A 27,961-nucleotide genomic window follows, 5' to 3' on the forward strand; every position below is an offset into this window, starting at 1 on the left:
ATGTTGCTAAATTAGCTATTTTTCAAAACTTAGTTATTTTATAAAAATTAAGAAATAAAAGCTAAAATACTATGTGTTAAAATTTAAAAAAAAACTCCCTCAAGTTAACTTGGCATCATTTCTTACAATTTTCTGTATTCTGCATTACTGATTACTTGACTATTTTTTTTGATGAATGCCAAAGGGGGAGGAATAGGTGGTTAAGTTAGAACAACAAAATGTCAAATTTAATAACTAACTTAAACCTTAAAAAACCATGCTTGTTTTTCACTTGAATATTTTTTTCACTAACTTAACCAGGTTGTCATTCCATCAAAAATGGGGAGATTGTTGGTGCGGTTAGCACTAACGGTCAAACTTAGGTTTTGATGAATGACAAATTAGGTTAAGTTAGGTTTGTTATTGTCTAACACTTTGATCGAATGTGCAGGCGAGAAGTCCAAGCGAGTCGACGGGCTGACCAGACGCTTGGCACGAAATCCAGCTAGGTCGAAGGGCTGACCGGACATCTGGCAGGTGAGTAAAGGTAAGTCACTGGAAGGGAGTGATTATGAGGATGCATTCCCGGGAAGGGAACTTAGGCGCCGATCCGACTTAGAACCATTTCAGAACTCTAAGTCAAGATCTTGACTAGATTCCGGTCTCGGAGAGACGGAATCTAAGTTATACTCTTTATGTTGAATTTATAAACTGTGCTAATACGTTGTTTTGCAGGAAATTCATTATATTTGTGTAAGACTAACCTTGTCTTGCAGGAGAAGGACTTTTCTGGAGAAAGGTGGTCCGGGCGCTCGGAAGGGATTCGGGCGCCCGGAGGCAAACTCTATCCTCTGGCGCGATGTCAACACGTGGAGCACGCTGGTTGGGTCAGCCACGTCATGATCGAGGCGCTGTGAAGGTTCCAAGCGCCCCGAACCCTCCTATAAAGGAGGGTCAAGGCTGAAGCTTAAAACAACAACTCTGAGAATTGACGATCTGCTCTCCTGCGCTCCTACGACGTTGCGACGCTACTCTGACAAAGCTCCGTTCTTTTCTTATTGCTTTATATTTGTCGGTATTTTATTTCTAGCTTTTCTATACTTAATTCTTGTAATCAATTATTTGAATTGCTAGTGGATTTCCCAACGAAAGCACTCGACGAGTGCGGGCCTTGGAGTAGAAGTTGACACAGGCTCCAAACCAAGTAAAAAGAACCTGTGTTAGCCATGTTCCTTTTTACTTTACTTTTCCGCTGCGTTTACTTTGTTCGAAAGTTTTATATCGATATTCACCCCCCTCTATCGATTCTTCATGATCCAACACTTATAACTCGACTGAGCGACATGAGAATCTAAAAATTGGGTGCGTGAGCAAGCATGCTTATAACTCGACCGAGCCACATGAGAGTTTAGAACTTGGGTCCATGCAAGCATGCTTATAACTCGGCCAAAGAATCCGAGAGTATGGAAATTAGGGCGTGTGAGCAAGCACACTTATAACTCGACTGAAAGGTCCCAGAGTCTGGAATTTAGGCAGGTGAGTAGGCACGCTTATAACTCGGTAGAACGGTTGGAGAATTTAGAATTTAGGCGCGTGAGCAAACACACTTATAACTCGGGCAAACGATCCGAGAGTCTGGAAATTAGGGAGCATGAGCAAGCACGCTTATAACTCGATTGAACAGTCCGAGAGTCTGAGATTTAGGCACGTGAGCAAACACGCTTATAATTAGGTCAAATGGTCCGAGAGTCTGTGACTTGGGCGCGTGAGCAAATACGCTTATAACTCGACCGAGTGGTAAGAGAGTCCAAGACTTAGGCACGTAAACAAGTACACTTATAACTCAGCCGAGCGACATGAGAGTATGTGACTTAAACCTTTTAAGTAAAGTTTGTCTGCATTAATTAAATGTAGATATTCAACAGGATATATAAATGTATTACAAGCATACTCTCAAGCCCGATAGAGTTGTAGATGATTTACACTCCACAGTCGATCTAAATTTCTCCCTTCAGCATCTTGAAGATAATAGGAGCATAAAGCGAGCTTTTGCACCACTTTGTATGATCCAGCCCACAGACGGTGCCAAATTTGGTCTTGTCTGGAATCGGGGAGGATGATGCATTAGATAGGTGGATCCGATGTTGACCACTAGCAGAGTTCAGCAGGGAGGGACCTGGTACTACTAGCGAACTTGCGTGTCAAGGAGATGAACCAGAAGCAAAAACTGTCAGTCATCGGGCCAGGGAGGGGTCCCCATCACAAACACTTCGACGCTCAAGTCAGGAAAATAGCGGTGGAGAAGATAAAGAACAATAATGATAAATAATGAACTGTGATAGCAAAGCCTTGCATACTTGCACTCGTAAATAAAGATCCCCTTATATAATGTTACTTTTTCTCTTTGTATGAATTTCAATGCATTACTAAAATGAGGCCAACTATTATGACACTTTGACATCTTTTCTGAAATATGCTCACAATTCCTGTGCGTTGCAGGGTAAAAGCTTCCTGTGTATAGCTTGTACAGAGAATATTCTTCTGATTCTCTAACAATGGTTATACAAAATGTAAAAAAAAAATGATAAACTTAGTTAGTCTCATTGACTAGCCCTGGGATGACCGACCCGACCTCATGGAAATTTTTCACTGGCCACCAGGGTAATTAGGAAGTGTGTACGGTGGACAGCCCGGAAGCCCAACATCCTTTGATTGCACACCCCATTTGAAGGAAAAATTCTTGTAAATACATAGGACTCAGCTTGGTCTCTTTGAGGACTCGGAGTTCGATCAAGTGAAGAGGGGACTTGGGATCTGATCGATCGAAATATCTGATCGGTTAGATCACTCGATTGAGCCATGTGACCATGTGCTTATGATTCAAACTAAAATAACTCAGCTTGTGATTTTCTCGAGCCATGAGGACTAGGGCTCTGACCGAACCAAAAATCCAATTGCCTAGATTACTTGACCGAGTCATGTAACCATGTTAGCCTGTTAACTTTGACAACTACATTAACTAACTTTCTTAACTCTAATCTAATTTTCCTACCGTATTTACCGTTTCAATCATGTTACCTTATGATCACATATTCGAATTAAAAAAAAAATAACCTCTTAAACGATAGGATAACGGACGCATTATCCTACATCGCAATATGATCTGACTTTATATTTGAAGAACTTTACCCACCGAATGAACAAAATAGAACATTTTAAATTTTAAACTACAAGGTAATTCATATAATGCGGATTGAAATATATTATAATTTAAAATACAAATTAAATAATATATTACTAAATTAGTATCTATTTTAATATTGGAAAACATATAAAGATAAGAAAGAAAAATAAAAAACAATTAAAGAGAAGATAATTACTTCTTTATTATTTAATAAGTCTATTTATTTATATCATTATTAATATATAAAATATATAATGATAAATAAGGTAATATATTATGATAAATATGAGAATAATAAATATAAAATAATGATAAATATAATTACAATTACAATAAAATATAATAAATAATATATAAGAAATTAATTTTTGATTAATATTTTGAATTTTTTTTTCAATTAATGCCTATTAATGAAATATTTTTTTTTCAATTAATGCCTACTAATTATCTTAATATTACAAAAATATAACATCATTATTTACTATTTTTTATTAGGATTAATATGGATTGAAGTATATTGGACTTGTATAATTATATGTATTAGAAACGTTTTTATTTAGTATTTTTTATTAAAAAAAAAAAAGAAAGAAAAAGTTAATAAAGCAAACACGCCCTAATTCTAGTTCTAGAGAGGGCGTTTTGAAAAGAAAATCGTCTGCGGGGGATGAATAAAAAGTTCCCCTGTTTATAAACCGAATGCGATTTTAGCGTTAGGGTTCTTGTAGCCGATCGCTCTATCTCGCTCATCGTTCGTCGTATGAATTGGAACGAATCCCTTGTGATTTTTTGCCCGGGCGATTTGATTCCATTGAGGAGCGATGGGTCGGAAGAAGAACGTTACCATCAACGACGACGAGTACTCGTTGGCGGAGGAGCAGCAGCAGCCGTCGCCGGCGAATCATGAAGCAGTGGCGGAAAGTCTCCCCGCCGCAGGCTCAAAGAAGAGTAAGAAGGGAGGAAAGAACCAGCGCAACGACGCCTTCGCAGATGAGACCCCGGATGTGCTTTCCACTGCGTCGGCCGCCGATCCTTCTCGAGAGGACGAAGGTGATGGCGCCCCCTTAGTCTTCTCCGGTAAGAAGAAATCCTCTAAGTCTAAGAAGACTAACACTGTTGCGGGTGGGTTCGCCGCCCTTACTGCATTGGGGGACGAGGCGGACGATCAGGAGCCGGAAGAGAAACCGACATCGGAGGTCAAACCTGAGTCTGGCCTCTATGCGGATGATGAAGTGGATGAAAGCAGGGATTTTGGCGTGGAATCAAGCCGCCAGGTAAATTTGGAGGATGCAGATTCAAGGAAGCAACAGAAGAAGAAAAAGAAGGGAGGACGGTCTGCTCGGGAGGAGGAGGACTTGGTTAAACTCCTTGCCGATCTGGGTGAAGCTCCCGCACCAGGCCCTTCTGAATCGCAAATGGTGGACGAAGTCAATGTTCCTGGAGCAGAACTAAGCGAACAGGCAATAATCAGTGAGGTCGCTGATACAAAGAAGCAACAGAAGAAGAAAAAGAAAAAGGGTGGACGGAATGCCCAAGAGGAGGAGGATTTAGAAAAACTCCTGCTTGAGCTAGGAGAAGCCCCCGCAGCAGGCAATTCTGTATCACATGAGGTGGACGAAAGCACAGCACCTGATGAGGAATTGAGTGAACAGGTAATCAGTGAGATTGCTGATTCAAAGAAGCAACAGAAGAAGAAAAAGAAAAAAAGTGGACGGAATGCTCAAGAGGAGGAGGATTTAGAAAAACTCCTGCTTGAGCTAGGTGAAGCCCCTGCTGCTGCTCCAACGCAAACATTGCCTCCAATGTTAGTTGCGAATGATGGAGAGGAGATCAATGATCCAGAACTTGACTCCCAAAAGCCAGGGAATGGAGCTGAGGAATTTGCCTCGAAGAAGCAGCAGAAGAAAAAGAAAAAGAAGAGTGGAAAAACTGCTCAGGAGGAGGAAGACTTGGATAAGATTCTTGCTGAACTTGGGGAGGGTCCACCACCGCTGCTACCGAGTGTGGAAGCTCCAGGACCGTCTTCTCAGGTGGTGCAGGAATCAGTTTTAGCCCCTGTAGAACAGCCAGAGGTAGAGGATAAAGATGGTGAGATTGAGGGTGAGTCAGCAGCTGCTAAGAAGAAGAAGAAGAAGAAAGAGAAGAAGGCTGCAGCTGCTGCAACTCCATCTGTTCCCGCCGCTAAGGATGAGAAGAACGATGAAGCAAAGGGAAAGGTTCCAGACAAGAAGTTACCCAAGCATGTGAGGGAGATGCAGGAAGCACTGGTGAGGAGGAAGGAAGCGGAAGAGAGGAAGAAGAGAGAAGAGGAGGAGAAGCTGAGAAAGGAGGAGGAAGAAAGAAAGCGGCTAGAGGAATTGGAGAGACAAGCGGAGGAGGTAAAAAGGAGAAAGAAGGAAAGGGAAAAGGAGAAATTGCTGAAGAAGAAACAGGAGGGCAAGCTTTTGACGGCTAAGCAGAAAGATGAGCAGAGAAGGTTAGAGGCAATGAGGAAACAATTCCTTTCTCAGAATGAAATTATGGGAGGTGACGCACTTACAGAGATAAAAAAAAGACCTAGGTATAATACAAAGAAGCCTAAGCAGGTTCAACCTAAGGCTGCTGAAACAGACAAAGCGATGGAGAACGAGAATGAAGTTGATGAACCTGGTATGCTGCAAGTTGGGGAAGATGCTATAATTGAAGAGGAATTGCACTCTCAAGTTGGGGACACTGAGGACAAAGTTGAAGGAGATCAGGTCGCAGAAGATGTCAAAGCTTTGGATGAGGATGAAGACGACGAAGAATGGGATGCAAAGAGTTGGGATGATCTTGATGTTACATTGCCCACTACAAGCCCTTTTTCTGAAGAGGATCAGGAAGCCACAAGAAAACCTGTGGTTAAAGGAAATACTGAACGGGAAGGAAACTCTTCTTTGGAACTCCAAGCAAATCCTGAGGCATCTGCAAAGCTTGCTGTAAAAAAGGTTGTGCTGCCCCAGAAATCTACGGAGACTATTGAGGCTAATCAAGGGGTTGAAGGAGAAAGTGAATCTGTTAAGGATGTTAAAAAAACAAAAGAAGCTTTTAATAAGCAAGAGTCAACTGATGTGGAGGGTAATTCCAAGAAAAGTGGCCCTGATCTCCGCTCACCAATCTGTTGCATTCTTGGCCATGTAGATACTGGGAAGACCAAGCTCTTAGATTGCATCCGACGCACCAATGTACAGGAAGGAGAAGCTGGTGGTATCACCCAGCAGATTGGGGCTACATATTTTCCAACAGAAAATATAAGGGAAAGAACAAGAGAGCTAAAGGCTGATGCAACGCTGAAGGTTCCAGGCTTACTTGTCATTGATACCCCAGGGCATGAATCCTTTGCCAATCTACGGTCTAGAGGTTCAAGCCTGTGTGATATTGCTATAGTGGTTGTTGATATTATGCATGGGCTTGAACAACAAACTATTGAATCACTTAACCTTTTAAAAAGCAGGAATACAGAGTTTATTGTTGCACTAAATAAGGTGAATGGTTACAATTTTACAATCAATGAGAATTATACATATTTTTTCTGTACTAAGTTTTCCTGTAAATTTCTCACATGTATGTGTGTATATATATTTCCAATCTTCAAGGTGGATCGACTTTATGGTTGGAAATCTTGCCCAAATGCACCCATTGCCAAGACACTCAAACAACAGTCTAACGATGTAATGAATGAATTCAATATGAGGCTTGTGCAGGTCAGTACTGTGGAAACTTTGATGAATTCTTCACTGTATTATCTTTCTGTTAAAATTTATTGAATCTCAATATTCGATTTCCTCCTTTTCCCAGATTATAACCCAATTCAAGGAGCAGGGCTTGAACACTGCTCTGTACTACAAGAATAGAGAAATGGGTGAAACATTTAACATAGTTCCCACTAGTGCAGTCAGGTAACATCTCCATTGCATGAGAAAGTTCTTGCAAATGCCTATCATCTACATTGCATGAGAAAGTTCTTGCAAATGCCTTTGTTTGGAATTTTTTGAAAGAACTTAATGATGCTTAAATAGTGCTTGATATTTGTGTATATTGTATCAGTGGTGAAGGTATACCAGATCTTCTCTTATTGTTGGTGCAGTGGGCACAAAAAACAATGGAAGATAAACTTACTTTTGTTGATGAAGTGCAGGTTTGTTGAGAGTACTTTTTCTGTATTGTATTCTTTTTGCACACTATCGAATGTTATTTCTTCCTTGATGTTAGATGCACACTTTTTTTTTCAGTTAATCTATTCATGCCTTTAGAATATACAAAACCATGAATTTCTGAATGTATAGATTCTTTGTACTTTTTGTCAAAGAAAGAAAAGTTAGATTGACTTGACCTTGCACTTGATATATATTTCAGTGTACGGTGTTGGAGGTTAAAGTGATTGAAGGCTTAGGGACAACCATAGATGTTGTACTAGTGAATGGTGTTCTTCATGAGGGTGATCAGATAGTTGTTTGTGGAATGCAGGTATTCATGTTTTTACCATCTATTTGGTTCTCTTCCTATGCATTTTTTGTTTTCCACAATTTCTGATTGCAGCTAAGTTTATACTCAGGGCCCCATTGTGACCAGTATTAGAGCTTTGCTGACTCCCCATCCTATGAAGGAGCTCCGAGTGAAGGTGATTTTATGACAGTGATTGTGATATTGTTGTTGGTTTATTGTATGTGAGCTAAAGGATATGGTTTGGTAACTAAAATTCAATAGTTCTTCTCTCATGCCCCAAGCACACACATAACTTGGCCATTTATATAATATCTAATATCATAGCATAAACAAGAAATTGTAGATTCATTTGTATGTGCTGTCTCTAACAGTCTACATCTGAAAAAGTTAATCACATTATGCCATGGTCCAAAGTTAATAAACATTACACAGCTGCATGTCATAATGTAGATTTGATTCTAATGCTAAGGCACCGAATAGGATCCTTCCATGGCAACTAAGGTAAAGTATAAAGAAAATATATACAAGGTACAATTACACAATTTGAACTATTCTATTTTTATAAAAAGGGCAGCTCGGTGCACGAAACTCCCGCTATGCGGGGTCCCAGGAAAGGATCTATTGTACGCAGTCTTATCCTATTTTTTTATAATACATAAATTTGGATTGGATAACTATAAGTAGAACAAACACACTCCATATACTCACTGTGGCAAATAAAGTAAATGTATCTAGTTATTCTGTTAAATGTTGTCTGCTAACACACTTATGACAAACTACCTTGTAGATGTACCATTAGGGTGCGTTTGATTCAGGGTTATTCTTGATAACCTTGGTTATCCATCCAAGGTTATCAAAAAAAATTTTGTTTGGTTTAAGTATTTGATGATTCCCGAGTAATGTTCTATGCTTGATACGTCAGCAAAAGGGTCATGCAGCTCGGAATCGGAAAACCTCATAAAACTAAAGTTTTTTTTGATTCTAGGGTTAACGAATTTTTTATACCAAAAAATGTAAAAATAGGAAAAATGTAAAAAGGAAAAATGTAAAAAAATATTAAAAAATGTAAAAAAAATAAAAAAAATGTTTAAAAAATAAAATTTAAAATTTTTAAAAAAATTTAAAAAATTAATTTGTTTTTTAATTTTTTTTTAAAAATTTAAATTTTTTTAAAAAAATTAAAAATTTTAAAAATAAAATAAATAAATAAAAATAAAAATTTAAAAAATGTAAAAAAAAAAAATATATATATATATATATAAATATGAATAATATAAAAAATATAAAAACATTAAAAAAATAAAAAAACACATAAAAAAGTAAAAAAAATATATAAGAAAAAGAAAAGTAAAAAAAAAAAAAAAATAATAATAATATTAATAATATTATGTATAGTTGATTTTGTAACTGAGGGTAATACGGTAAAATATTAAACTAAGATATTCATTAAAACCTTCAAACAAACAAGTTTTTGTTACATTACCTAGGTTGAACCAAATAACATTTGGTTATGTTTTATTCCCCATAACCTTGGTTATGTGATTACCTGGTAATCACATAACCAAGGTTATACATGATAACTTGAACCAAACGCACCCTTATAGTTATCCAATCCAAATTTGTATTTTATCCATGCTTTATGGATATAAGTGATGGATAGTAAACTAACAATACATGCAAAAGTTAACATAGTAAAATTTGAAATAGTCAGATGTTTGTGTTTGGCTGATGGGAGAATTGTTTGGACAAACATTCAATTGTTCATTGCTGATGCATATATTGTTCCCACTAAACTCAATATTTGCAATTGATGCGGTGATAGAGGGGCCTCATCCTGCGGAGGATAGCGGCCACGGTGGAGGTCAAAGTCAAGACGGTCAATGCGCAGATAGCATAACACTGGTTGGTCGGGCGAGCATACCCGACCGGGTGGAGAAGGTCCTGGTTTGATCACGCCTTCGACACAGGGAGGTGTCAAATGACGACGCTCACTGGAATATTAGATGTCGGACGGAGGAGAAGACGATGTGTAGAAGCCGTGCCGAGCGGACGGAACACAGGAACAACGAAGTTCCGGCCGAGCGGCCAACCCGCTCAACCCAGTAGCATACTCCCTCTGATATCCATCGATATCTTTTTGGGAGTTAGTGCTACTGACACCAGGCATGAACAACTAGAAGATCATACGACGGAAGCTTTCATTGTCACTTCAGAAATATGCCCTGCTTGTTAAGGTACTGTGTCAGGGATACTTTACTGCCAAGTCTTTTCAGGGAAAACTTTGGGAAGCGTGCTCGCCTTGGGGAGGAGCTCTATATAAAGAGGGGTCCAAGCATCGGCGGAGGTACGCAATACGCGATAGACATTGTTCTCGCTACTGTTCATTCTTGTTGCTTCACCTTCTACTTCATCGCCGGTGACTGACTTGAGCGTCAGAAGGCCAACGCCAAGGACCCCTTCCCTGGCTCAGCATTGACGTAATTTGTGTTGCAGGTTGGAGCGGAGTCTAGAGGCGGCCAACGGGAGCGTCACACCCTCAACTTTCCATCTTATCGACTTTCGGATAGGATCATATTTAGCGCCGTTTGTGGGAATCTTAACCTGCATTCGAGTTGAGAAGATGGAGGACGTTGGACGACTCACCATCGTGACGCTCACCAAAGTGAAGCTCGACATGCTTGTGCAAGCTCGAGCGACGAAGATGTTCGAGCAGCAACAACAGTTGGCATTAGCTGATCGGCTAGTACAACAGCCGACGACGTCGGCGGCAGGAGGGCGAGCGGGATTAGAAGATTGACCAGAACCAATTTTCATATGGGGGCAGCATAGAGGGTCGATCGACACTCAGGGGGAAGTGCCGCCCGCACCCATCCCCTTTCATCCCGCCTTGTTCCAAACTCTCTCAGAAATAGCTCAGGCGAACCAGGAGAGGGGGTCATCTTCGGACGACGCTTCCGTTCGGGATGCGCGAAAAGGAAAGACACTTAGAAGTCACGCATCGCCCGAGCGGATCAATCTGCAGTTCTATCAGGCGATCTTGAGTGACCCTCTACCCAGGTAATATACCCACTGACGATCGGGGAATACAATGAAACTACTGATCTAGATGATCATCTGGATAAGTTTGATAACGCGACAACGCTGTATCAGTATACGGATGGGGTGAAGTGCCAAGTCTTTCTCACTACTCTCTCCGGCTTAGCACAACGTTGGTTCCGAAGACTGCCGGACGGATCGATACGTAGCTTCAAGGGCTTTCGAGTTGTGTTTCAACACTATTTTGCCAGCAGCCGACGCTATCAGAAGACGAGCGTTAGCTTCTTTGCCCTAAAGCAGCAGCCCAAGGAAACACTCCGAGCATACATCAGGCGTTTTAACCAAGTAGTCATGGATATCCCCTCGGTGTCATCCGAGACGATGATGAACACCTTCACTCACGGGCTCGTCGAAGGAGAATTCTTTCGGTCGCTCATCAAGAAACCGCCCAGGACTTCGACCACCTACTCAGGAAGGCCAATGAATACATAAATGTGGAAGAAACCTAGGTAGCAAGGAAGGAGACGCCGGCCGAGCCTGCGCCAGCGCCAGCGCCAGCGACCGTGAGCAGCTATCAACCACCCAAAGGGCCAAGAGCGAAGGGAGCACAGCCATACCAGGAGGCTAGGACACATGTTGTGCAGCATGTGACCTCTAATCGGCAGAAGACGACAAGAGGTAAGGTATGAACGTCCATGTTCTGCTCCTTTCACCAGTCAGCGACGCACAACACGTGCGACTGTTACGATCTAACACCGATCGACAGTCGACCGACTTCGAGAGGATACCGTCATCGATCTCTAAATCCCGAGCGGCGACATAGACCATGATTTGTTGGGCGACGAGAGGAGTAAAGAAGAGCGTCCGAACGACACAATCGACACTAGGGGAAGGATAACCTTGATCCTGCCCAAGTCCCGGCAGAGCGAAATAGACTCTCCGTTCGGGAAGAAGAAAATAGAAGCAACGCCGTCCGAGGAGAAATAGGAATGATCGCTGGTGGGTCGACCGACGGTGACTCCAATAGAGCTAGGAAGTCGTACGCTCGGCGATTGGAGATCCACGTCGTCGGATGCAGCAAGGAGAAGGCAGAAGGGCCCGAGATCAGCTTTGGCCCAATGATTTGGAGGGAGTGGAGATCCCTCATGACGACACGCTGATTATCCGGGCGGTAATTGCTAATTATACTATTCACCGAACTTTTGTTAATATAAGGAGTTCGGTGAACATCATCTTCAAGAAGACGTTCGATCAATTACAAATCGATCAAAATGAGTTGTTGCCCATGGCGACCCTACTCTATGGCTTCACGGGCAACGAAGTACTGTCGCTCGGATATGCTCGATTGACCATCTCGCTCGGGGAAGATCCACTGAGGAGAATCAGGACCGCCAACTTCATCGTGGTGGACGCAACGTCGGTCTACAATGTCATCTTGGGCCGACCGACCTTCAACGAATTCCGGACGGTAGTGTCTATCTATTTCCAAAAGATCGAGTTCCCGGTGGACGACCGGTGGGCGAAGTCAAAGGCGATCAGCTGGCCATTCAACAATGCTACGTCGAGATGGTCAAGACCAAAGCGAGAAACGCTCAGGAGAATCCTCGCTTGGAGGTGAACGTAATCATTGAAAAACCTCCTACATTGGTGTACCAAGAAAGGAGGTTCAGATTCACCTCAGCTGATCGGAAGCAACCACTTTTATCGTCGCCGGCCTGGAGGTGGAGAAGAAGGCAGAGTCGATCGCCTGCCTTGGACAAAATTATGATGTGTTCGCATGGTTAACACACGAGCTTCTTAGTATCTCCCCGAGTGTGGCTCAGCATGAGCTTCATGTCCGACCGGATGCTCAGTCCGTGAAGCAAAGAAAGAGGGACTTCAGCGCCGAGCAAAATTTGATCATCCGAGCGGAGATAGAGAAGTTGCTGGAGGTCGGCCATATTAGGGAAATTCAATTCTCGAGCTGGCTAGCCAATGTTGTGTTATTCTCCAAGCCGGGCAATAAATGGCGGATCTGCATCGACTTCCGCGATTTGAACAAGGCGTGCCCAAAATACTCCTATCTGTTACCTAGGATAGACCAGATGGGGGACTCAACGATAGGTTGCAAGCTGATCTGCATGCTCGATGGATACCAAGGATATTACCAAGTGTCGCTCGCCCGCGAAGACCAGGAGAAGGTCAACTTCATTACGGCCGACAGAACGTACTACTACAACATCATGCCGTTCGGACTCAAGAATGTCGAAGCCACTTACCAGAGGTTGATGAACAAGGTGTTCCGACGACAGATCGGCCGAAATATGGAGGTATACGTCAATGACATATTAATAAAATCCCTCCGAGCTGCTAACCTGTGCGCAAATATCGAAGAGACCTACCGAACTCTAAGGGCTTATGGCATAAAGCTGAATCCGAGTAAGTGTCTGTTAGACGCGAAGAGTGGCCGCTTCTTGGGTTACATCGTCACCGAGCGGGGCATAAAAGCCAATCCAAGCAAAGTCAGAACGTTACAAGACATGCCGCCGCCTCGTAACTTGAAGGAAGCTCAACGGCTGACCAGTCGGATCACGGCGCTGTCTAGATTTATATCCAAGTCGTCTGACCGGAGCCTGTCATTCTTCAAAGTGCTTCGCCGAGCTACAAAATTCCAGTGTGACGCCGAGTGTGATCGGGCATTGGAAGAGCTTAAGGAATATCTTAACTCCTTGTCTGTATTAACCAAGCAAATTATTGGTGAGCCGGTCTGGATCTATTTATCGTCCAATGAGTATGCGGTTGGGTCGGCTCTAGTTAGGCAGAACGGTCAAGAGCAACAGTCTGTATATTTTTTAAACCATATATTGAAGGATGCAGAGTCTCGATACACCGGTCTAGAAAAATTAGCTTATGCTTTAATTCTTGTCGCTCGGAGACTTCGTCCATATTTCATCGCACACTCAATCATCGTGCTGACTAACAACTCCTTGGGACGGGTTCTTCTCAACCCCGAGGCATCAGGAAGACTGATCAAATGGACGACTGAGCTGAGCGAATTCGACATACAATATCAACCCCGAGTGGCAATCAAGGCTCAGGCCTTGGCAGATTTCGTAGGTCCTGAATGACGAACCGGAGGCAACATGGAAGATATATGTTAACGACTCGTCCACTTGGCATGGTAGCGGAATCAGCATATTGCTCATCTCACCACGGGAAGACCGGATACAGCTTTTTGTTCGGCTTGACTACCGCGCCACTAATAATGAAGCAGAGTATGAGGCATTGATAGTCAACCTACAAGTAGCTAGGCATGTGGGAGCCGTTAAAGTCCTCATCCACTTGGACTCTCAATTGGCCGCTCAGCAGCTTTTTGGAATGTTCGAAATAAGCAATGCCCGACTTAGGTTCTATGCAGAGGTCTTAGAGAAGCTGAAGACCAACTTTCAGGAGGTCATTATACAAAAGATCTCCCGATCGGAGAACCATGCGGCAGATGAGTTGACAAAATTAGTCAGTTCATTATCACCGATTGTCATAGGGCAATCGATCGAACAGGTCTCGCTCGTGACACATATTGACCGAATGGAAGGAATGATTTTCCCGAACGACTGGAGGACGACTTTGACAGATTTTCTATGGTCGGGAGTGACACCTGCGTCGATCAGGAAGAAGTTCGCTTGCTGAAAAAGAGGGCCGGATGATTCACTTTGGTCGGGGACCAGCTTTATAAGAGTGCATTCTCTAGGCCCCTACTCAAATGCGTCGTGTCAAAAGATGTCGAATACATTCTGCGGGAGGTGCACCAAGGTTCCTGTGGAGACCATCCGGGCGGTCGTGCGTTAGCTCGAAAGATACTCATGGCCGAATATTTTTGGCCAACCCTCTAAGAAGATGTCTCTCAGACGGTGGCCACCTGCTTGTCCTGCCAAAAGTATCACAATCTTTCGCACCGACCGATCGAGGTAATGAAGGCATCCATAGTATCTTGCCCGTTCGACCAATGGGTATGAATATCGTTAGGCCATTCCCCATGGCGACCGGTCAGCGGAAATTTTTGCTTGTCGCTGTGGACTATTTCTCGAAGTGGGTGGAAGCCGAGTCGCTTGTAAGAATAATCGAGTATATGGTCATTAAGTTCATTTGACAGAGCATCGTATGCCGGTTCGACATCCCACGGCGGCTCGTATTCGATAATGGGAGATAGTTCGCCGGTCAAAGACTCAGAGAGTGGTGTGAGAGCTATGATATCTAACAGGCCTTCACCTCTGTGGCTTATCCCCGGCAGTGTTTTAAATCGCGTAGCGTTGGTTCATAGCGTTTTTGTCTTGTCATTGCGTAGCGTAAATAGCGTAGCGTATAGCGCAAGCTTTTCGTGCACGTCAATGTTTAAATTTTAAAAAATAAAATATACTTATATAAGTAAAATAAAAATAACATAACCTAAAATTAATCATAATAATTCATTACATGTCAAAATATCCCATACCAACAATTTAAAAAGTCTTATAATTAAAACAACATAACTTAAAAATAATCAGTATCATCCAACTCTATATCACTATCATCATCAATAGTGTCTATGGTTGGAAAATTTCCACTATCAAAAGTTGGAATTACTCCATAATTTTCAGCATCAAGATGATTATCTTCCACATCAACAAGACTCAACCTTGCTTGTTTGTCTTTGCTTCCACCTATTATATAAGAGATACAACATTTAAGAATCAATTATAGATGAAGTAGATATAAATAAATAATTTGCATATGCTTAGTGCTTACTTGAATTTTCAGCAACTCTTTTTTTTGAATTCGTAGGAGGAACTTCAACTATATCCTCAACATCTTCGACTCGCTTATCTGAGTCGAAAAGACTTTCAAAGGTAGCAGATGGCACACTCACAATAGGGTCACTTTCAAATAATTCATCATCTTCAAGCCATTTAGTAGTTACGGGGAGAACTGGACCTTCTTTCTCAGTTATCCATTCATCATCTGAATTAATTTCATCAACTACAATGGGATCAATCTTGTCTCTCCTCCTAATACTTCTCTCTCTAAGCTTGAAGTTATATTTCACAAACACCAACGCATTCAACTTTGCATGTTCAAGCCTATTTCTCTTTTTTGTATGAATCTAATATTACAAAAAAGAAAACATATATATATAAAAATAAACAATGATATGAAAATTATAAAACAATTAAAATTCAAGTAGAGTTAGAAACTTAGAATACTCACCGATTCAAAAGTGCTCCAATTTCTTTCACATCCCGAAGCACTACAAGTGAGACCAAGCACTCGAATTGCAAATGTAGTAAGCTCGGGTGTCTTACTTCCAAAACGTTCCCACCACGAGACTAATAAGTAATAACATTAAAAAAAATTACAAGAATGTATATAATTTTAAAATATGAATGCTAGTATAATTTTACAAGAACGGTTACAAGAAGAAAATTTTACGAGTTCGCAACATTCTTGTTCGTTTTGCTATTGGAGTTCCAAATTCTCCTTCACTTTATTATATAAGTCCAATTGGATGTCTGCTTTAAGACGATCATCAGAAGACAACATCCTATCCATGCAAGTATACAATCCATCTCTAACTTCATCACAATAAGAAAATCTTTCTTCATAACGCAATTGCGGATTCAAATAGTACCCGGCCGCGTGTAGAGGATGATGAAGTTGTGGAGTCCATCGTGAATCAATTTTTTTCCAAATGGGTTTGTATTTTCTGTCAACTCCCCCACAATTAAATTTTATTGTCTCTTTTGCCTTATCCATAAGTTCATAAATATATCCCATGGCCGATCTCTCCTCCGAATCAACTTCCCTTAACACACTTACAAGAGGAACAACACTCTTAACACAAAATGCAACATGTGGCCAAAAGTTGGGATCATTAATAACAATTCTCTTCACGACCTTCCCCATGAGTTGTTTGAGATAGTGGTGAACTAACCCAATCTTTGGAAGCAAACATTTGTTCAAGTGGCCTTTTAACCTTATGCATACTTTGAAGAGTGAAAAATGAAGTAGCAAAGCGAGTAACAGCAGGACGGAGAATTTCTTTACCGTTTGTATACTTTCTCATCAAAGAAAGTATAGTCCCATGACCATAAAGGAACTTCACAACCATCTTAGCATGCTCAATTGTGTCAGAAAAAATCTTCAACTTTGCAATATCCTCCAACATTAGATCAATGCAATGCGCCGCACAAGGTGTCCACCAAATTCTATGTCTAGTCTCCATAATTTTTTTCCCCGCCTTAATGCAATTCGAAGCATTATCCGTGACAATTTGAATTACATTTTCCTCTCCCACCTCATCAACAACATCATTAAGATATTTAAAGATCAATTCCCATTTTTAATAGAATCTAATGCATCAATAGATTTCAAAAAGAAAGTGTCGGTGGACTATTTACTAAAAATTGATCAAACTTCTATTCTTTCCATCCGTCCAACCATCGGACATAATAGTGCATCCATATTTTTTCCATGCCTTTTATGCTCCTCATATATTAGGTTTATGCCATCAACCTCAGCTTTAAGTATCCAAGTTCTTAACTCATGCATTGAAGGAGGCTTGAACCCTCTTCCATATTCCGCAATGCCCTCAACCATAGGCAGCCAATAAGGATCATTCACAACATTAAACGGAAGTGCGGCAGAGTAAATAAAACGACCAATTCTACGCTTCACATCAACCAACAAATCTTTTTTGTATGTCGAATTTAGGGTTGTTTGTCGAGGTTCGGAACTAACAAACCCATGAAGAGTACCTTTACCTTTTGATTCACCACTACCAGATCCAGAACATCCAATTGAATTTCCCCCTACACTTCCAACTTTTGATGATTGTGTACTCATACTTTGGGGACCTTCACCGATCTCTCGTAACAATTCAGTTTGTTTACTTTTAGATGCTCTAATTTTGTCAAGTGATTCTCTAATTTCTTTCTTAATATCATCCGGAACACTAACACAAGGTGCAACCCCTTTATGAGTTTGAGCTAAATGTTCCTTCAAGCGAGTAATCCCTCCATTCGATATATGATGACAAAATTTACACCGAACAGCTTTTTCCCCTTCATTTTGATAACAATACTTCCAACCAATATCTTTTTTATCTTTTTTTGATAAATTCGTAGACATTGCAAATTCTAACTAGACAATCAAAATCCTAGAAAAACAAAAGAAAAAAATCAGAATAAATAATTAATTAATTAGAAACAAATCAGCAAAAAAAAAAAAAAAAATCAATCCAGGGCATCTGGATCGATCCAAGCAATTGGATCGATCCAGCGATCGATCCAGGGTCGAACAGAAAGGATCTGGATCGGTCGCTGGATCGATCCAGACCCTGGATCGGTCGCTTGATCGATCCAGATCCTTCCAGGGTCGAACAGAAAGGATCTGGATCGATCCAGCGATCGATCCAGGGTCTGGATCGATCCAGCGACCGATCCAGATTTCGAACAGAAAGGATCTGGATCGGTCGCTGGATCGATCCAGATCCTTTCTGTTCGACCCTGGATCGATCGCTGGATCGATCCAGATGCCCGACTTCTGGAAATCGCGAAATCGTTTTTGCTCCTTCGAGAAAAAAAACGAGAAGGAAAACCTAAACGAAGAAAACGAAAGGAAGGAGAAAAGCTTACCTCCAATCGCTGTCCCTCGCCACCACTCACAGGTCACCGCTCGCCGATCGCCAGTCTGCTCTACCTTCGCCTCTGCCACAGTCACGATTCGACTCACCTTTGCCCTAGCTATTGGTAAGCAATTTGTAATTTTAGCGCCCGCTATGGGGCGCTAGGGCATGATAGCGCACGCTATGTGCGCTATCGACGCTTTTGTCCCGAATAGCGTGGGCTATTCGGGACAATCGCGATTCAGCGAACGCTCTGCAGCGTTCGCTGGTCGTAGCGCGCTATTCGCCGCTATTGAATACACTGATCCCCGGGCAACGGATAAGCCGAAGTCACCAATCGGGAGATCCTCAGAGTTCTACGCGCTCGGCTCGACCACGTTGGAGGTAGCTGGGTTGACGAGCTCCCCTTGGGCCCTTCGTACGACTCCAAAGGAAGCGACCGGCGTAACCCCCTTCCGCTTGGTATACGGCGGCTAGGGTTGTAAATGAACCAAACGTTCATGAACAAGCTTGGTGTTCGGCTTGGTAAGAGCTTGTTTGTGTTTGTTCAATATATATAAGATTAATTAAATAAACAAGCTTGAACAACTTGATAAGCTAAACAAACAAGCTTGAACACATATGTGTTCAGCTCGTTAACGTTCGTGAACAACGTTCATGAACAATGTTCACGAACCGTATTTATTAATAAAACTCTTTTCAATATGCTAAATAAACAATAAAATAAATAAATAAATAAATAAATTTAAATTATCAAACTCAATAACCAATCAAACAACTAAAAGTTTCAAACAATCAAACAAGTTTGAATTTAGAGTTTGATAACATCTAAACGAACCAAGCTCAAGTCAAGCTCGAACCAAGCTCAAGCCAAGCTTGAATTGAGAGCTTGATAACATTTAAATGAACCAAGTTCAAGCCAAGCTTCAAACAAGCTCAAGCTTATAAAAAATAAACCAAGCCAAGCTTGAATACTCATTTCAAAAGTTTGGTTCATTTTAAGCTCGGCTCGGCTTGGTTACCTTATCAAACAAGCTTGAACACCCCAAAGCTCGGCTCGAGTCGACTTGTTTACAGCCCTAACGGCGGCAAAGCAGTCGCCCCCATGAAGGTCGGGGTAGAATCCGATCAGGTGCTGTACTACGATGAAGGAAACGCCGAGCAGAGGCTTATGGAGCTCGACTTAGTGGACGAAAGGCGGGAGAAGGTAGCTGTTTGGCTAACGGTGTACCGACAACGAATGAAGCAGAACTACAACCGGAGGGTGATCCCGAGATCCTTCTAAGTCGGCGATCTCGTCTCGAAGAAAGTGAAGCCAGTCGGTGACGTCACCAAGCTCAAAGCCCTATGGGCTGGACCTTTCAAGATCGTGCAAAAATTTCGTTCAGGTGCCTACTACTTGGAGGATGTGGGGGGAAGGCAGCTTGACAGGTCGTGGAGCGCGAATCATCTTCAACTCTACAGGGCCGGATGAGAGGTGCGCGAATGAATACATGTATTTTTGTATATTTCCTGAACGTAGGGCAAATATGAATAAAAGCAAAGAATGTCACTCTTGAGATGCGTCTTTCCCAACAATCGAGTGACGACCTTAAACCCTAGTCTTCATCAACGGTCGCTCTCTACATTAACGGTTGAGCGACGACCTTAAACCCTTATCTTCACCATCGGTCGAGCGGTAACTTTAAACTCTAGTCTACACCAACGATCGAGCGACGACCTTAAACCCTTGGCTCGATGAGCGGGCAAGCGCCGATCTTATAATCCGAGAGCGATGAACAACCGACCATGAATACAAGCTACTCAAAAAGCTCCAAGTCTTCAAAGTACGACGACCATTTGGGACTATACTTCAAAATACTCATCACTGATCGGAAGATCGTAGAATCATAATGTGCAACTCTAAAAACAAAACGGATCGATCGACTGGATAAGACTAGTCGTTGTCGACCGGAGGAGCCACGGCGCCTCGAGTTCATGCAATGTTTGAAAGACGAGTTGAGAAAACAAATACTAGAAGAAGATAAAGCTTAGCCGAACGGGCAAGCATTCATTGAAATTTCAAAATTTTATAGAGGAACTCTCAACCTCACCCAAGGTAATCTAATGCATCGTCGGGTAGTGATTCGGTCACCTTGTCCCGACTGATGACCTTACTTGATAGAGCAACGGAGATGTAGCCGCCTGCCTGGAGTTGGTCGAACGTCCCTTCGATTGCCAGATCGAACAAACGAAGGGCCCGATCAGCGACCTTGTCGTTGAAAGCGTCCGAGCGGATGTAGTTCCTCTTCATAGCCTCAAACCGACTAGGCTATGCATTTTGATAAGTTTTCAAGGCCGTTCGCGAGGCCTCCAGCTCGTCCTTCGCGGTGGCCAGCTCATTATTTTTTTGCAGCAAGTTGCCCTTGAAGGGTAGTTTCTTCGGCCGACCGGCTCTTCCGTTCGGCAATCAGGAAGTCATCGGCTTCTTTGAGTTTCTTAGCGAGGGTCCGAGCCTCTTTATTCTTCAAGTCCCGGTTTTCAATGGCCCTGAGTTTCCTCGCATTGGTCGATTCGATCTTGGCATCAAAAGTGGTGACCTTCTTATTAAGTCGAGCCAGAAAAGAGACCTGCTCTACGCTCTTCCCCCGCTTGGCCTCGGGCAGCGCAATACTCTTTGCCAGATCGGCCTTCAGCTTCGCCGCCTCAGCATTTGTCTGTTCCTGAGAGGCGGAGGATTTGGCCGCCCGACGCCTTCAGCTTCTTGACTTCCTCCTCAAAAAATGCGAGCCTTTGGCACATGGTCAGACTCTATACCTAATACTACGAGTAACCAGGAAAGTATGAGCGTGACCGGGGATAAATTATGAAAAACAGTAAAACATAACACTTACCCCAGTCGGGTATGACTGCCCGCAAGCGCCCCCGGAGGCATCATCGCTACACGAGCTCGGGCGTCAGCCTATATCTGTGCAAGCAATCCTTGGATTATTATTTGGTGCTCAGAGGCTCAAGACTCAGTGCTAGTCGACGCGCGTCATTCTTCAGTCAGATGGACAACCGTCGTTATATGGCGCTGGCCGCTCAGGGCTGACTGGGCTGAAGTCGCTTGTCCGGACGGCCTAGACGAGGACGCTGGATGGATATCAGACTTTTTGACCTTGGATGGCGGTGGCATGAAGGCCACTGGCGGTGCACAGACAGTCCCTTGCAGTAGATCGGACAATGAGGGCGTCCTATCAAACGACGTGGGGGCAGCAGTCTCAACGGGAGCGGGGGTCGAAGTTTCAACCCGTTCGATGGACCGTGCCACCGAGAATGCGGAGCGGGATGAGGGTTCTGCTTGGTGCCTCTTACGCCTGATCAGCGACTCTCCTAAGGAGGCCGAGCCCGACGCCCCCTCAACTTGAACGATCGGGTGTCGGTTGGAGGGAGTTGGTGATCCACTAGCTGCTCCACCACTCATCAAGATTGGAGCCGCTTCACTCTCGTCTTGGGGGTCTTCTTGAGAGCCGTCGGCTGCAGGACACGACTCTCCAACTCTTCCACAACCGTTGCATTGATTGCGGCATCCGTAAGTTTAGCCTTGCTGGCTAAACACACACGTAGCATGACTTCGGCAGCAAAAGTGGAAGAAAAATCAGCTAGAATCAAAGGAGTGAAGAAGTTGCATACCTAGGTTGGACGGAAGCCGGGTGCGGATCGGACTTAGGCCGAAAATGTAGAGGACATCCTCCAACAACAACTTGTGGATGTCATACTTCTGATCGGTCAACATCAAAGCTGCGTTGAGGTAGTTCGATCGGCTCGTGTACTGTTTTAAGGGAGGCTGACTCGTCACTTCGAGCTGCCAGTGGGACGGGAAGTCTGGCCGCTCAGGAAGGCGTACAAAAAAAGAAGTATTTCCCTCCAATGCTTGTTGGAGGTCGGCAATTTGTCAAAGAAAACTAAGCTCACTCGGGCTTGGAAAAGAAAAGTCTCCGGTTCGGACAATTTCGGGTAATAAAAATAGTGGAAGATTCGGGGAGTGAGAGGAATTCCGTGCAGGCGGAACAGAACAATTACCCCGTATAGTAGCCGAAAGGAGTTCGGCACTAATTGATGAAGGGAAATGCAGAAGTATTTACAAACAGCGGGAAAGAAGGGGTGAATAGGAAACCGCAGACCGGTGGTAAACTAATCTCTAAAAAAAGTAAGACAGTCAGGCGGCGGAGAGTTCGGCCAGTCGGAAGGAGAAGGAAGGACAACTTTGTACCCAGAAGGAAACTCAAAAGCAGCTGTCAAGCTCTCAGCATCCCCAACGTCAAACTTGGACTCGGTAGAGGTGTACCAAAGCCCAGGGACGCTGGCGGAAGGTTGTGAAGAGCATGCCATCGAAACTAAAGATTAACGGAAAACAGGGAAGAAATGTGACTCGGAAAAGAGGATCCTACGAGCAACGAACAGTTTCAATCAAAGGAAGATAAGGGCTTACTAGAGAGATCGCAGGGATTGCCGGAAAAGGAAGGCGATGGAGCAAAGCGCGGTGTCACCGAGAGACTTGTCGGCGAAGACGACGAAGCAAAGTGAAGAAGACGGAGCAGACGATGTTTATAAACCAAGGGGCTGACCGATCGGAGCTGTCCGATTTAGGTTGCGAAAACCCAGGCAGAAATTGGACCGTTAAATTTGAATCACTAAACTTCACATCGTCAGCGGATATCCGCCTGCCATGTCAAGCGTGCGGTGGCAGCGGGCGGGACACGTAGCACCTCACCACGGGCTGACATTTAATGAGGACAATTAAAAGGCATGAGAGTGCGCTCAGCTATAATGCGCAGAGATTTGCACGGTCTCCCAGAAATATGATTGACATAAACCTGGATCGTGCTCACCCAAGACAGCCCAAGAAAAGATTTCACAAGTATAAATGTTCGTTGTGCCGATCAGCTTAAGGGAGCAGACCTACGACCGAACGACAATCTTCAACAGGCCGACCGGCAGAGAGCGGTCACATAGCTGACCGTTGCACCACGTTATCCCGATCAGAAACCAGGGAGTGTCGAAGCTGATCGTGTGGCAAGCTGCATAGACAATTTTGTCTAGTTAGTCGGACTTGCAACCTTCTTCGATTAGATTTGAGGGGGATGCATGTGATGCGGTGATAAGGAGGGTCCCATCCCGCGGAGGATAGCGGCCACGATGCAGGTCAAAGTCAAGACGGTCAACGCGCAGATAGCATAGCATCGGCCGGTCGGGCGAGCATGCCCGACCGGGTGAAGGTCCCGGTTCGATCTCGCCTTCGACATGGGGAGGTGTCAAATGATCGACGCTCACTGGAATATTGGACGTCGGACGGAGGAGAAGACGATGTGCAGATGCTGTGCCGAGCGGCTACCCCGCTTGTCTAGGCAGCAGGACTCGACAGGCAGAATGGAACTTCAGTCGAGCGGACGCGACACAAACACAGTGGAATTTCGACCGAGCGAACGAGACATAGGAATAGTGAAATTCCGGCCGAGCGGCCAACCCGCTCGGCCTAGTAGCATATTCCCTCTGATATCCATCGATATTTGTTTTGGGAGTTAGTGCTGCTGACATCAGGCATGGACAACCAGAAGATCGTAAGGCGGAAGCTTCCACTGTCACTTCAGAGATATGTCATGCCTGTTAAAGTACCGTGCCAGGGACATTTTACTAACAAGTATTTTCAGGGAAAACTTTGGGAAGTGTGCTCGCCTTGGGGAGCGTGCACGCACGCTACAGGAGTTCTATATAAAGGGGGTCTAAGCATCGGCGGAGGTACACAATACGCGATAGACACTATTCTCGCTACTGTTCATTCTTGTTGCTCCGCCTTCTGTTTCATCGCCGGTGATTGACTTGAGCGTCGAAGGGTCATGTCGGGGTACTCCTTCCCTGGCTCGACACTGACGTAATCTGTGTTGCAGGTCGGAGCGGAGTCTATAGGCGGTCCGCGGGAGCGCCATATTCCCAGTTTTCCATCTCATCGACTTTCGGACAGGATCAACAGTTATATTAAAATTTTTTTTTGATTTTTGCACCGGCTTCAAGATGTAAATTGACACATTTTTGGTTTGCAAGTTGGTTTGTGTGAATAGGATGTTTCTTGGATTTGAATGCAATTGCTCCTCGATTGAAGGGGAGCCTTAGGGCAACGTTAAAGTTGTTGTCGTGTAACCTGGTGGTTAAGGGTTCAAGTCGTGGAAATATGCTCTTGCAATGTAGGGTAAGGTTGCATACAATGGATCCTTTCTCCGGGTCCTCGCATTGCTGGAATTTTGTGCACCAAGCTGCTTTTTTCTTTTCTCCTCAGTTGAGTTGTACTATATCAGTGAGGTTACTCTTTTGCCAGCCATTATCTTTTACTTGTACATCTTTGTTTTTTTTGTTGACTAAGGATTTCCCACTAAATATTAAGTTGTTAGTTTAAAACCAATTTGAGAATCTTTTGCCATTTTAATTGTGGATCATATTTGAAGTGGCTTGTCATTGAAAGATGTCTTACATGATCAAAAATGGATTCAGAGACGGCCTAGGTTTAGAACTGGATATAGGTGTATCCTGCTCCAACTCATCAGCAGTATCAAGATTGAGCTAAACAATAGTTTAAATAAAAATACATTAAGTCATGAGTTTCCTATCATTCTGCTCTAAATAATGGCACTCAAACATTTGGAGCTGGCAAATTATCACTTCAACCTGATGCTTAAGTTAGTCAAATGTGTTTCTGATCCTGATCTAGGTATACCAGATTGGATTAGAATAGGTTGATAGAGAGCTTTGGTTGGAGAAGCTAGTGTTATTTCTGTTTTCTAATAAGAAAATAGGAATATGGTTGTCATGATCCTATTAACTTTGTCAAAACATTTCCATGAAAAGTTTTATTCGGCAGAATGAGGATCCAGATGGTTCCAGTAAATAGTTCATTTTAAGCAAACTGACAGTTCTGTGATGACACTTTTGTGTTATATTTTCATTGCTAAACAATGATGTTTTTTCATAAGAAATGTTGGCATTTAGATGCTATATGGAAGAGTTGGAGGTTAAGCAAACTGACAGTTCCATGATGATACTTTGGTGTTATATTTTCCTTTCTAAACAATTGTTTTTCATAAAAAATTGTTGGCAACGAGTTGGTATATGGAGGAGATGAAGGTTATTGCTTTTTTTAACTTCAAAATGTTATTTGAATCATTGAGTTAAATCTGTGAATTTTTTTGTTGCAAACTGATGCACTCTTTCACCTTACAATTTTTGTTTAATGCATCAGCGTTTTATGTATTGTTAGGGCTCGTACTTGCATCACAAAGAGCTCAAAGCAGCCCAAGGTGTAAAGATTTCTGCACAGGTATACTTGGATTACAGTTCAATCTGTGTCCCTCTACAAATCTCCCTTCTATAAAAACTGCTTTCTTTACTGAAGTTACTTTGTCTATGTAATTGACTTTCTCAGGGCCTTGAGCATGCCATTGCTGGCACATCCTTGTATGTGGTAAAACCTGAAGATGATTTGGAAGAATTGAAGAAAATTGTAATGCAGGACGTGGAAAAGGTAATGAGCCGAATTGACAAGAGCGGGGAAGGTGTTTATGTACAAGCGTCAACTCTTGGGTCGTTGGAGGCACTTACTGAATTCTTGAGAAGCCCAGCGGTGAATATTCCTTTCTGTGATTTTAGCATAGGTCCAGTGCACAAGAAGGATGTCATGAAGGCTAGTGTTATGCTTGAAAGGAAGAAAGAATATGCAACCATTTTAGCTTTTGATGTTAAAGTCATGGCTGATGCTCGAGAGCTTGCAGAGGAGTCTGGTGTTAGAATCTTTGTTGCAGACATTATATATCATCTGTTTGATCAGTTCAAAGCTTATATTGATAATCTAAGAGAAGAAAAGAAAAAGGAAAGTGCTGAAGAGGCAGTTTTTCCTTGTGTTCTAAAGATCATGCCAAACTGCATCTTCAACAAGAAAGATCCAATTGTGTTGGGCGTGGATATTATTGAAGGAATCCTTAAGGTAATATAATTTGTAATTCTTCTCTCATTTATTTTTATATTGGATTTTTTTTCACTCTTAAATGTTCCAATGACCATCACCCTTCACTTTTCCTATCTTCTGTTTGAAAAGCAGCTTGTGCTCATAGGCTTATGTATTAAAGCACCAATTTGAATTGCATGTTTGGTGCCGTTATGTGGTTATGCTATATGTGCAATTGAATGTGTTTTCATAGTGCAGCCAAAAGTGGAGCATATGAGGATATTCAATCAGCAAAGGATATTATACCAATTCACTGAATCAATAAAGCTTTTAAGAAATAAGCTATATGAACAGAAGTCATATGTTCTAGTTTATATTTTATGTAATGCACATATGCAGTATTAACAAAATGATGAGGAATTCCTTGGTTATAGAAGATAAGAAAAATGCAAGAAAATACCTGATTGAAACAAGATCTGGTGTGGAATTTAGTCGTAGAAGCCTTGGGGAGCTAATAGGCGCTTTTATTATTCTAGGAACTCCAATTGTATTTGTATCTCAATAGCTACGAATCTAATGAACTGAAATGTGATTTAAATGAAGAGTTTGGGGGTTTATTGACAATGTGGATCCATAGTGATTTTAATAATGCCAATATTTTCATGAAAGTGCCTTTCTTTTAGCTTCAAGTGTTTTTCCAACATGCAGTATAATATACTCAATTTCAGGTAGGTACACCCATTTGTATACCTTCAAGAGAATTCATAGACATAGGCAGAATCGCATCAATTGAGATTAATCACAAGCAGGTAGATGTTGCAAAGAAAGGACAGAAGGTTGCCATCAAGGTATTTAGGCCATTTACTATTTTATCTTTATCCTAAGCGTCTTTTCCTAATTTTGGCTCTTCATTTTTCTTCTGTATAAGCAGATAGTCGGCACCAGTCCTGAAGAGCAGCAGAAAATGTTTGGCAGGCATTTTGAAATTGATGATGAGCTTGTCAGTCATATCTCAAGGAGATCGATTGACATATTGAAAGCAAACTATAGGGTAAGAAAAAGATGAGAGTATTTTTGTTCATGCATTTTTAGCACATAAGGTTTACCTTCTGTAGTTATGGCTGGATCTCATCCCTGTAAGCTAGGAGGAATGGTTCTGCAAATGGTTCATATGTTTTTTAACAAACTGAATTTTTGATCTTGTAGGATGATTTGACAAATGACGAGTGGAGGCTTGTGGTAAGGTTAAAGACAATTTTCAAGTTACCCTGAAGGAAATCTCATGCTTGTTTACGTGATATATATGAGTTGGTGGTCATATCAGAGTCCACGATCCAGATTCTCGAACAAAAGAGGTGGAACGTACACAGTGGCTTACCACAATTTTGAGTCGGTCTTGGCAAAATTATTTTTTGAAAGAAAAATAATCCCGGCTGCATGTTTCTTTGAAAGCTTTTGAATATCTTCAGATTGCTCTTGGGTTTATAGTTTCCTGGTATTGGTCCTTGGGTTTCTTCCAAGCCTGCGCTGTGCAGCGAGTTATCCTGCTTTGATTTCCAAGTCATTGCAGAAACAATTTCTATTTTGTTTGTCTTTAAATTTTTAAGAGTTGGCCATGAATGCAAAGGATTTTGATTTATTTGTAATAATATAGAATTTTTGAGGTCCCGAGTGAAAGAAAAAGATTCTTGGAGTTCACATTGTCACAAAA

The 27,961-nt window shown here is 42.5% G+C and overlaps 1 protein-coding gene and 1 long non-coding RNA gene across 2 annotated transcripts; one reads left to right on the plus strand and one right to left on the minus strand.

Moving 5' to 3' along the window:
• Positions 1-3,800: 3,800 nt before the first annotated feature.
• On the plus strand, positions 3,801-27,961 carry LOC121985018 (eukaryotic translation initiation factor 5B-like). The gene is made up of 11 exons (XM_042538254.1): positions 3,801-6,663; positions 6,775-6,882; positions 6,977-7,077; positions 7,226-7,316; positions 7,535-7,645; positions 7,734-7,799; positions 25,567-25,626; positions 25,732-26,289; positions 26,979-27,098; positions 27,182-27,301; positions 27,457-27,961. Exons 1-11 carry the CDS (start codon positions 3,982-3,984, stop codon positions 27,520-27,522), a joined length of 4,083 nt encoding a protein of 1,360 aa, XP_042394188.1. The 5' UTR covers positions 3,801-3,981; the 3' UTR covers positions 27,523-27,961.
• LOC121985019 lies at positions 15,068-15,530 on the minus strand. Its single transcript, XR_006113053.1, has 2 exons — positions 15,422-15,530; positions 15,068-15,336 (listed from the first exon to the last, which is right to left on the minus strand). It is a non-coding gene; the product is annotated as an uncharacterized LOC121985019 (long non-coding RNA).

This window comes from Zingiber officinale, chromosome 5B (assembly GCF_018446385.1).
Source record: "Zingiber officinale cultivar Zhangliang chromosome 5B, Zo_v1.1, whole genome shotgun sequence".
Classification (NCBI taxonomy): domain Eukaryota; kingdom Viridiplantae; phylum Streptophyta; class Magnoliopsida; order Zingiberales; family Zingiberaceae; genus Zingiber; species Zingiber officinale.

Coding starts and splice junctions, on each gene's coding strand:
- LOC121985018 (XM_042538254.1), top strand. CDS start 3,982: ATGGGTCGGAAGAAGAACGTTACCATCAACGACGACGAGTACTCGTTG. Junction 6,664..6,774: donor TTATTGTTGCACTAAATAAG/GTGAATGGTTAC, acceptor CCAATCTTCAAG/GTGGATCGACTTTATGGTTG. Junction 7,317..7,534: donor CTTTTGTTGATGAAGTGCAG/GTTTGTTGAGAG, acceptor TATATATTTCAG/TGTACGGTGTTGGAGGTTAA.